The sequence below is a fragment of the Sorex fumeus genome, unplaced genomic scaffold (assembly GCF_029834395.1).
Source record: "Sorex fumeus unplaced genomic scaffold, SorFum_2.1 ptg000051l, whole genome shotgun sequence".
NCBI classification, from domain to species: Eukaryota; Metazoa; Chordata; class Mammalia; order Eulipotyphla; family Soricidae; genus Sorex; species Sorex fumeus.
In genome coordinates, this window is record NW_026606108.1 from 29,265,691 (window position 1) to 29,277,010 (window position 11,320).

The window sequence follows — 11,320 nt, forward strand, 5'->3', positions numbered from 1 at the left end:
AGCCCTGGCTGGCTGCGTGCAAGGCAAACGCCCTACCGCTGTGCTATTGTCAGTGTTAATATGTTTGTAATCCAAAACTAATCACTGATTTATCCAACCAGGTCATAAGATAAATTTAGGATGCTTTTCTTTAAATTCAAATTTCTTCTGTGACTAGAGTAAACTGTGTTTGTGGCAATTTGTGAAAGGCCCTGATAGATGTAGGCAAAAAGAGTTAGTGATGTCACATATAATAAAGTTAAGATTCAGAGGAAGTTAGAATGAACAGCACTGTTTATGTCAGTCCATTGTGATTCAGATGCATGCATGGTATATGTGGTATGGTTTCAAATACAACACTGAAAATGCCTCTCTTCTCTCCAAGGAGAACCAGGACTTCTCATTTCTAGAGTTAATGCCAAGAATCCCTTCTTTGGTTATGCTGGGAATAAGAAGCATACAGAAAAGAAGTTGCTTTGTGATGTGTTCAAGAAGGGAGATGTTTACTTTAACACAGGAGATTTAATGGTTGAAGATCAGAGTTTCCTCTATTTTTGGGACCGTATAGGTGATACTTTCAGGTATGGAATCTCTTGGGTGGCATTATAATTCTGGGCTGTGAGTGAATCTTACGAAGATCAAGACTCTATGAAAACCCTATAGTACAGGGTTTTGTCAGTTTTCAAAACAATGACTTTTATCTCCATAAAGGCACCTTATTAAAAATAATTCATTAGGCAGCATGTGGTATGCCAACTGAGACTTGGGTTCAATCCCTGGTGCCGCAAATAAATAAAAAGACAGACTTACAGAAAAGGCAGAGCTAATAAACCATTAATTATCTGTTGCTATATTGAAACATATAGGTTAAACATGATGGGAAATTTACAATAACTTAATGAAGTCATTTGGGCAAACCAGTGAGCATTTTTTAAATAAAATCTAAGCTAGCAGACATTAAGTATCAATAGTAGTTTAAAACATAAAATCACTCAAATGAAGGGTGTTGTGAGGACCCTCCCAGGGTGGAGAAGTATGCTAAAAGTAGTCGATAGACCAGACATGATTGCCACTCAATGCCTCTCTTGCAAAACACAGTACCCAAAAGAAGAGAGAGAGAACAAGGGGGAATACCCTGCCACAGAGGCAGGATGGGATGGGGGGGGGAATGAGGGGTGGGGGGGATGCTGGGACCCGTGGTGATGGATGACGGGCACTGATGGAGGGATGGGCACTTGATCATTGTATAACTGAAACCCAAGCACAAAATTTGTAAGCCTATAACTGTACCTCATGGTGTTTCACTAATAAAAAAAGAAAAAAGAAAAAAAAAGAAGTTAGATTGAACAGAAAATTAAAAAAAAGAAACATAAAATCACTGAGGCCAAATAATTGTCTGATTCTTGACCTAATGGAAAACATAACGAAATAGCAAAAATTTCCTTCTCATATTTCCTTTCCTAATTCCTTAAGATTACTTCAGGCCAATGAAATTACTCTGCAGGACTAGTTACTCACTATAGAACAAGGCAGGTCAGAGAGACACTTACAAAATGCTATAATAAATACAAGATTGTGCATGCTACTACTTTGCTTTCTCGTACCTTTTTTGTAAAATTATTTTAATTACATGAAATATTCATTTATAGTCATCAAAGGAGACAAAGGGGTTATGCACACTAAGAGACAGCTTTAGCTCTTTTTTCATTTTCATATTATTATCATAAGAGGCAAGGGATGTTTTGTTGTTAACTATTATTGTATTAACCCATAAAGTTAAATTTATCATGAATTTATTTTATGACATCTTATTAAAATTTTATAGTAAGCAGTTATATCAGTGAGGCACAGATAAAGTAATTTAAACTAACTACAGATGTTGATGTATTTGTTAATGAAATGTGCCTTTGAAAATTCTTTCATTTTGAAACTGTTATTCTTCTTGCTTAGGAGGGCCTGGCTCAGAGGCAAATGTGAGGCAGTGAAATGAAAACAGGTGCCTAGTTCTTCAGCTAAAGGTGCGCTGACTAGAGCTTGTTTGTTTGTATTTAGATGGAAAGGGGAGAATGTTGCAACCACAGAGGTCGCTGATGTTATTGGCAACTTGGATTTTATAGAGGAAACTAATGTCTATGGAGTGGCAGTGCCAGGTATGACTATATTTCTGCTTCTGGAAGGATTCCCTGAATGAAGCGTGCTACTGTTTTTGAGTTTTGCTATGATTGACTAATTTAACATTTCGTTTATATTTGAAACAAGTAGCTTAGTTTTGTCCAGGCAAGTTATGCCCTAAATCAAGCTAACAACTGTTCCAGTTTCATCAGGGAGGACACACCCATTAAATTTCAATGTATATTTGTATTTTTTTTTATTTTGTTTTGTTTTTGTTTTTGAACCACACCCAGCAGTGCTCAGGTTTTTATTCCTGGCTCTGTGCTCTGAGATCAACCCTGATCTGGCACCATATGCAGTAGCAGGGATTCAACCTGCTATTCAACCTGGTTGGCCACATGCAAGGCAAGCACCCTACCCACTGTCTTTTTGGCCCATATGTATTAAACCACATTAGAAAATTCTGGAAAGTGATTAACTGGTTGAAAATAGTTACAGCTTTTTAAGCATCTATTTAAATTTTCTCTCTATGACTAGACTGTATTCACCGGTAGATGAGAATGTGTTCTAGTAAAAATGTTTAATAACACTGAGTTGTGGTGAAGTGGAATTTTTAAAATATTTAAGACCTGTGGAGGCTTCATTAGTCTTTATAAATATGCACATGATGATTGCTTCATAATGATGAAAATATAAAGTGACCACCTGGGGTGGAAGTGAAGGGACAGCTGTGCCCATCCCATTGATTTTTTTTTAATGAATGATACTTTCTAACTAATGAACTAATGAAATTCTTATTTCAGGGCACCCTGCATGTGGGAATGTTTGCTAAGACACCATTTCTTAAAATTTCTTCACAACCCCTTTTCACTCAGGAAATTTTTATGTTATCCCAAGTATGATTACAAGTCAAGTGCTTACTGGTATTAAATAGTAAATAAATATATTGTGAAACAATTTTTTTCTGGTTTGGGGCTATACCTGATAGTGCTCAGGGAATCATTCCTGGTGGGGTTCAGGGAACCTTTTGGGGTGCCAAGAACCCAACCCAGGACAGCCACCTTCAAAGCAAGTGCCTTAACCACAGTACCTTTGCTATAACCCTATAACCCCTACAACAATTCTCAAAGATTTTTTTTTAGGTACCCATCTCCCCCAATCATTACATTTAAGAAACAAGTTGCTAGGAGAGCAAAGGGATGTTTATTCTAACAGACAGTAGCTGAGTGCCAAGAAATGCTACCAGAGATCCTAATCCCTGGGCAAAAAATATCTATAAGTGCATGATAAGCAGGTATCATGAATCTGCTGAATTAGGTATGGATATATCAGTTCCTAGTTTTCCACATAAAAATATGTGCCTTAGGGGCTGGAGTGATACCACAGTGGGTAGGGCATTTGCCTTTCACGGGCCGACCCGAGTTCGATTCCTAGCATCCCATATGGTCTCCTGAGCACCACCAGGAGTAATACCTGAGTGCAGAGCCAGGAGAAACCCCTGTGTATTGCCGGTGTGCCACCCTAAAAAAGAAAATAGTGCTTTATTTTGCATATCTGTACATCGATGGGCATTTCTCTGGAGTATATTTGCTTTAATTATTTTTTAATATTTTACACTAATGGTAGCAAGATACAAGTTATGGGTCATTTACCATGTTTTTCATTTCATCTACTTCATTTCTGTAGTATAGACATTCATTTCAGTTCCTAACTTGTTTTTAGGGAGTAAAGCATATATGCAGGGGAAAGATCAATCATCTATGATAAGGGTATGCTGCTATTGTTATAATAAAATATATGTTCTTACAGTTATTGCTATTGCAACAATACATAAATGGATGATGTTTAAAACTCCTATAGTATTTGTAAAATTGACTCTTTTCAAACTTTCCTCCCAGATTATGAAGGAAAAGCAGGAATGGCTTCTATTATCTTAAAACCAAATAAGTCATTAGACTTGGAGAAACTTTATGAACAGGTTGTGACTTTCCTGCCAGCGTATGCCTGCCCTCGATTTTTAAGAATTCAGGTAATTTTCTTCTGAACTAGATTTATAATGAAGCTAAAGTAGTTCCACTTCCCTGGCTGTGCACCTGACACATGACTGCTTGCGTTCATTAGTGCTGGGGCCACCATGGCCATGCGTGGAGGTGCTTGCAGATCCTGCAGAATCAGGGATCAAACTCAGACCCCCAGACATGTTGAGCCATTTCACCAGCCCATATCTCTTTTATTTTAAGAGTTTTGATATATGTTGTCTCAGGTTATATTTGAAATAATCCTTGGAAATATTGAAGGAAAATAAATATGAAACAAATCACATTTTAATTGAAAGGTTTTTTGAGATGATTGTAGATTTGTATATGGTGATATGAAATAGTACAGATATCCTGTGTACATTTACTCAGTTTCCCCAAGGGGTGGTATTTTATGAAACTGTAACAACCAGGGTATGGTATTGCTACAATTGATGCTTTTATTTAAGCAATGCCATACCCTGGTATTGCTTAAATAAAATCTTATTTAAGATTTACGGTTTATTTAACTCATATTTATGCATATTATTTTATAGACATTGTACTACAAATGCAGCTTAATGCTCCAATACAGGATATGAACAATTCCAGCACAAGGATCTGTCAGATTTCCTCTTATCACCACTCCCAGATCCACCTTGCCCAGAAACAAATGCATTTTGATAAAGGGGAGAGTTGATGAATTATATTTAATTGTATTTTTAACATTTCCCCCTGGAACAACTTAAAATTCTCTTTCAACAAACACAGGCTGATCTCATTTCTCTGTGGCATGTAGGATACTGGATGAGGAAAGGTATTATAATAAGAGGGGGATGCCCATATTACTCATCACCCCATTGCAAAGAGAGAAGGACAGAGGACAGACATTGAGGAGGGAAGAATGGGAAGCCATGGGTGAACAGGCATCAGGGCATAAGTTATCCTGGTGATATGGGTGAGTGGTAGAGCCATTTATCCAAAACAAAGACTCAGCAACATCAGAGTTTTCAGAAACAAGAGATCTAATCTGCAACCCCTGAAATTTTGTAATGTGCCTGTCAAGTTGACAAGAAGGAATGGAGTGGAGACTGGAGGTAGGGAGGTAATATGGGAACACTGGTGGAGGGAAGTTGACACCGGTGGTGGGATTGGTGTTGAAATATTATAAGCCTAAAACTCAACTATCCATAAGTTTGTAAATTACAGTCTTCAATTAAAAAAAATTCTCTTTCAACAAGAAAGGAAATATTTTGGCAAAAGATACATATTTAGATCTAGCAAATCAGTTATTTGTATAAATAATGCATAGAAAAATAAAAGAAAAAATAATTTTCCATGAATTTAATCAACCTATTAAAATAGACAAACCAAGAAAAATAAAATAAAATAATCTAAATAACTTCAAGTACCAAGTATTAAGTTGGGCATTTGCAATACTTCAAATCTTGGAATTAGATTGGACTAGACAAGATCCTATTGATTTAGGCCGTCCTGGCTTACTTTCTTAATTCCTCCTTTATTTTCCCTTTATTGTAGTTTGCCACCGACTGTACACATGGTTGTGACACTGGGGACTCCGTGAAGCAGTGCCACTAGGATGGTCAGGGATGAGCCTCCCAGCCTCACTAATACCCTCACAAGGCAGGCACTCTTACTGCTCTGCTGCTGAGCTATTCCCAGCCTCATCTGCATGCTTTTATTACAGCAGACTTAAAATCCTGATTGTATATGCAACTGTGAACCTCTGAACAGTGTGTATCAGAAACCAACATAGGAGTTTTCCATGGTGACTAACAGGTGTCACATGGTTTGCCTAAGTGTTTTAAGTATCCCATGAGAACCATTAAAATTCAGAGATGCTACAGGGCATCTCAATAGAAACCCAAGTTCAAGCTCTCTTTAAACCTTTTGGTTCTTATAGAGTTGTGCTCTATGGAATAGATTGCCATCTTGCATGACTTTTATTTGGGTCTTTAGCAGCAGTATAGCACTGGTATTCAAGTGAAGAGGTAAGTCTATGCATTATGGACTTCTCTACTCATTAACTATATTTATAGTTCACATATTGAAAAGAGTTCACTGGTAAATCATATTAAATAGTGAAGTTCTCTAGAGGGCATTTATTTTCGAAAGTTAAATTCTTTTAGTAAATATAGGTGTTTCTTGTACACAAAATATTATAGCTAAATATTTCAGTCTATTGTTATATTATTTTTATATTATATAATATTAAATTATTCCACTAATCCTAATAATTGATTTACAGGAAAAGATGGAAATGACAGGGACATTCAAACTGCAGAAATTTAACGTGGTGGAAGAAGGATTTAACCCACTGAAGATTTCTGATCCACTTTACTTTATGGATAACTTGAAAAAATCTTATGTTCCATTGACTAAAGAACTTTATGATCAAATAATAATTGGGGAGATGAAACTTTAAGATTTTTTAATATGTGGGATTTTTGTAAGTCTTTCTTAGGAGGTGTGAGAGTGTAATTTCTTGTGTGTTGATTTTCCCATATTTTTCAATAGCTTTTCTTTACACAAAAACTTATATTTGTTTGAATTAATAACAGCATTTAGTTGAGTATTTTTTAATTCTTGAAAATTCAATGAACAACTAAATATTTGCCTTAGTCTTAAGGATTTTAAGTTATGTGTGGCTAACATTTTTTCACACATACTAAAAATGTTCCTTATAATGTTTAAAATTTCTCATTTTGAATAAATATTTAAATTTTGGTCAAATATTTGATTTTTATGTACCTTTACCTATAACGCAATAAAACCATCTTTATTAACATGTCTTGAGTTTCTATTCTGATGTTTCTAATTGTAGATTTCCAGTCAATATTAGCTTGCACTCATAGTTTCCTTAAGTTTAACTCATAATAAGATAGAAAATGCAAAATTAAGGCACAACAAAGAAGAAAACCTGATCAACACAAAACATTCTGGAATTTTTGTATGATAAATAAATGAGATTAAATGGATGATAAAATCCAGCTGTACTTTAGAGACTACTAATTATATGGGAAAAGAATAAAATATTTTGGTATTGTTGCCAAGATCAGAGACAAAAGAGATTTTGAGTTTGAACAAGTTTATGAGTACTTAACAAGAAAATATATAGCAAGAAGGGTATGATAAAAACATGGACTTATCTCAAGCTTCAAGCACCAGGCTCTAGTGTTTCCTTCAGGCTAGAACTACAAATAACTTTCTTCATCGTGTGAATCTCTCCAAAAGGGGGAATTGGAACTGGACCAGGAATGGATTAATACCCAGCAGAAAACTTCTTTGGCCATAAGCCTAGGTCCCTGTATAACCAGACTCCAAACAGCCCATTCAAGATTTAATTGTTTTATCCACAATTTGAGTTGGATCACAAGAGAATAAATTAACATGTTTTGATAACTACTACTTTAATTGTCTGCTGAAACAAAATTTTTAAAATCAGTGCTCTTCAGAAGACTGAGATATTTGCTGTGGTCAAGATAGTCTTCAAAAGTAACAGCTAGGTTAAAGAAACTTTGGTACATCTACACAATGGAGTACTATGCAGCTGTTAGAAAAGATGAAGTCATGAAATTCATATACAAGTGATACTACATGGAAAGTATCATGCTAAGCGAAATGAGTCAGAAAGAGAGGGATAGACATAGATTCCATTCATCTGGGGAACATAAAGTAACAAAATAGGAGACTAACACCCAAGATTAGTCGAGATAAGTACCAGGAGGATTACTTCAAAGCTTTGAGGCCAGCCGCACACGCTAGGGGAGAAGAAAGCTCAGATAGAGAAGGGAACACCAAATAAAGGGTGTTGGGAAGTTCCTCTCATGATGGGAGATGCGTGATGAGAGTAGACTATAGACCGAACATGATTGCCACTCAGTGTCTCTTTTGCAAACTACAGCACTCAAAAGGAGAGAGATAACAAAAGGAATTGCCCTGCCACAGAGGTAGGGGGGGATGGGGGGATGGGGGTGTGAGAGATACTGGGATCAGTGGTGGTGGAAAATGGACACTGGTGGAGAGATGGGTACTTGATCATTGTATAACTGAAACCCAAGCACAAAAATTTGTAAGTCTACAACTGTACCTCATGGTGTTTTACTAATAAAAATTTAAGGGGAAAAAAAAGTACCAGCTAGGCAAGCAAAAATTTTATTGTTAAGAAAAAGTCGAAGTATGGAGATGAAATGGCCCAGATAATGGAGTAAGCAGAAAAGGATTTTTTAAAGTATTTATTTTTGATAATAATTGAAAGATAAGAAATATTCAGAGGAATAATTGCAAAGGATAATGAATTTCTAGACTGAAAAATACAATATCAGAAAAATTTTGTTCTAGCCAGGAGAACGGAATGACAGAGGATAGATAGAGAGACAAAGAATTTCAAGATAGGACTCTGAAAATATTCCATCTAAAACAAGATTTGTAAAAATAAGTCAAATTGACATAATGTTATGTATCTGTGAAGAAATAAGATTATGACATTGGACTTCAGAAGGAAGCAATAAAAGAGGATGGGGAAGAAACTGTATTGGAAGAAACAACATTCAACAGTTCCCAGACCCTAGAGGAGAAAAATGCCGTCATTTATGTGAAAGTTTATTCAGTTCAGGGCAGTGTTTTCAATTAAAGACAACATAGAAAAATAATTTAATAACTTTTGGTGAAATTTATGTTTGGTAGCACAGCGGGTAGGGCGTTCGCCTTACAAGCGGCCAACATGGCCGACCCGAGTTCGATTCCTCCGCCCCTCTCGGAGAGCCCGGCAAGCTACCAAGAGTATTCGATATGCCAAACACAGTAACAACAAAGTCTCCAATGGAGATGTTACTGGGCCCGCTCGAGCAACTCGACGATCAACGGGAGGGCCTTTACCTTTACCTTTATGCTTGGCAACAATTACAAAGAATGACTTAGGATCAATATACATTTTTTATTTTCAGCATGCAAGAAGTACAACAAACTTCAAACTGGAAAAATGTAAAATCAAATCTAGGCAAATTGTGACCACACTTCTGAAAACAAATGATAATGATACATTCTTAACACCTCTTGGAGAAAAATAATTCAGAATGGAGCAATAGCACAGCAGTAGGGTGTTTGCCTTGCACGCAGCCAACATGGCCAACTCGAGTTCGATTCCTCCACCCCTCTCGGAGAGCCCGACAAGCTACCGAGAATATCTCGCCTGCACAGCAGAGCCTGGCAAGCTACCCGTGACGTACTCGATATTCCAAACACAGTAACAACATGTCTCATGATGGAGACGTTACTGGGCCCGCTCGAGCAAATTGATGAACAACGGGAGGACTGTGACCGTGACTTTTTAAAAATTCAATGGTTTGAATTATGGCTTCTCATCCAACTATGAAAGTCAAAAGAAAATAAATATCTTTTAAAAAGTAAACAGTTTGACATATAGCAAAAATATCCTTTAAGAATGAAGGTGAAATAAAGGCAGTTTTAGATTAAATTAAATAATTCATAGCCAGAAATTCTGTACGGCAGAGCCTGGCAAGCTACCCGTGAAGTATTCGATATGCCAAACACAGTAACAACAAGTCTCATGATGGAGATGTTACTGGGCCCGCTTGAGCAAATTGATGAATAATGGGAGGACCGTGACAGTGACCATGACCAGAAATTCTATATTAGGAGAAATAATAAAAGGAAAAATAATACTAGACAGAAACTCCAACATTAAAAAGAAAGAAAGAAATTCTAATCTTCAGGAATAAACGAAGAGAAAATGGAAAATACACGAGCAAAAATAAAATTTTCTTCCTCTTAAAAATGTTTATAACTGTTTAAAGCAAAATTTATAATATTGTTTTGTCGATTCTAAATGGAAATACAGTTCAGATAACAAATGCAGCAAAGGATGAAAAATCCAATGGAAAAAATTATAGCTATTTAGTAAGCATTGGGGGAAATTTGTTTAAATTTGGGGGTCGAAGGGCATAGAATTTATGCCACACCCAGCGATGCTCAGGGCTTACTCCTGACTCTACTCAGGGTCATTCTTCACTCCTCTGGAGACTTTCTGTGGTTCTGGGGATGGTGGTGGGGTCAGCTACATGCAAGGCAAGTGCCTCACAAGTACTCTCCAGTCCTGGGTGGGGGGGAGTTTAAAAAAATACACATTTACCAATTAGAAAACTATAACTTATATTGAGGACAAGGTTATTTAAACATTAAAAAGATTGGACTTAGAGTTGTCAGCTTGTGAGAGATGGAACAGTAATGGGCAAAATTGGTGGAAATATAAAAGAGTGCATCTTTCTGGAGGACAATACCTATCAGAATTCAAAATGTATAAAAGTTTGACTGGGAATCTTTTTTATAGAAAAGAATTACAATTGATATTGGGTAAAGATTTATGTCAATGTTTTCAGCTCCTGATAGCTTTATTAATTCTTGAAGAAACATAATATAAAATAGCTAAAAATTGATGAAATTGTCTTTTATGCTCTGCACTAATTATAAAATGTGACTGACAGATTAATATTGTTCTTTGTCAGAATTATTAAGTAGAAGGAGGTTGTAGGACACATTGTCATTTATTTGGTAAAAAAAAATTAAGAATTATAAATATTTTCAAGGACATTCTAAGTTTTAAATAGTTAATTAATTCATAAGTGTGGAGTTATATAGAGAGTGAGTGAATGATTTTACTTTTTACTCTTGTCATTTGAGCTGATGTTACTAGGATTATTATATTGTACACTGCTTGTGTATGCTTTGAAGACAATTTTAAAAAAACAAAATACAAAAGCAGAACTGTAAAAAAATGAAGCATATAATTAATCAGATGTCATTGTAGAAATAAATTTAAGATACTAAATCATCCTCTAGACATGTATTTGAGATGGACACTGTCTCCATATACCTTCCATGTAGATTGCACTTCCTGTGATGTTTAAATGGAGTTATCTTAAAACCACTGAAGAAACGAACTTTAACATCTAGTATTCCTACTAATTCCTCATATGAATGTTAACTTTTTTTTTTTTGCTTTCTGGATCACAGCGAGTGATGCACAGGGGTTACTCCTGGCTCTGCACTCAGGAATCACTCCTGGCAGTGCTCAGGGTATCATATGATATGCTGGGAATCAAACCTGGGTCGGCTGCGTGCAAGGCAAACGTCCTACCCACTGTGCTATCTCTCCAGCCAGAATGTTAACTTTT

At 36.1% G+C, this 11,320-nt stretch overlaps 1 protein-coding gene across 1 annotated transcript in view; it reads left to right on the top strand.

The window, feature by feature from the left end:
- Nucleotides 1-6,763, top strand: part of SLC27A6 (solute carrier family 27 member 6) — a 58,382-nt gene extending 51,619 nt beyond the window's left edge. Inside the window, exons 7-10 of the mRNA XM_056124611.1 lie at nucleotides 365-560; nucleotides 2,032-2,129; nucleotides 3,990-4,120; nucleotides 6,376-6,763. Coding sequence (XP_055980586.1) covers nucleotides 365-560; nucleotides 2,032-2,129; nucleotides 3,990-4,120; nucleotides 6,376-6,552 — 602 coding nt within the window. The 3' untranslated portion in view covers nucleotides 6,553-6,763. The remainder of the gene's footprint in view (nucleotides 1-364; nucleotides 561-2,031; nucleotides 2,130-3,989; nucleotides 4,121-6,375) is intronic.
- The last annotated feature ends 4,557 nt before the right edge of the window (nucleotides 6,764-11,320 follow it).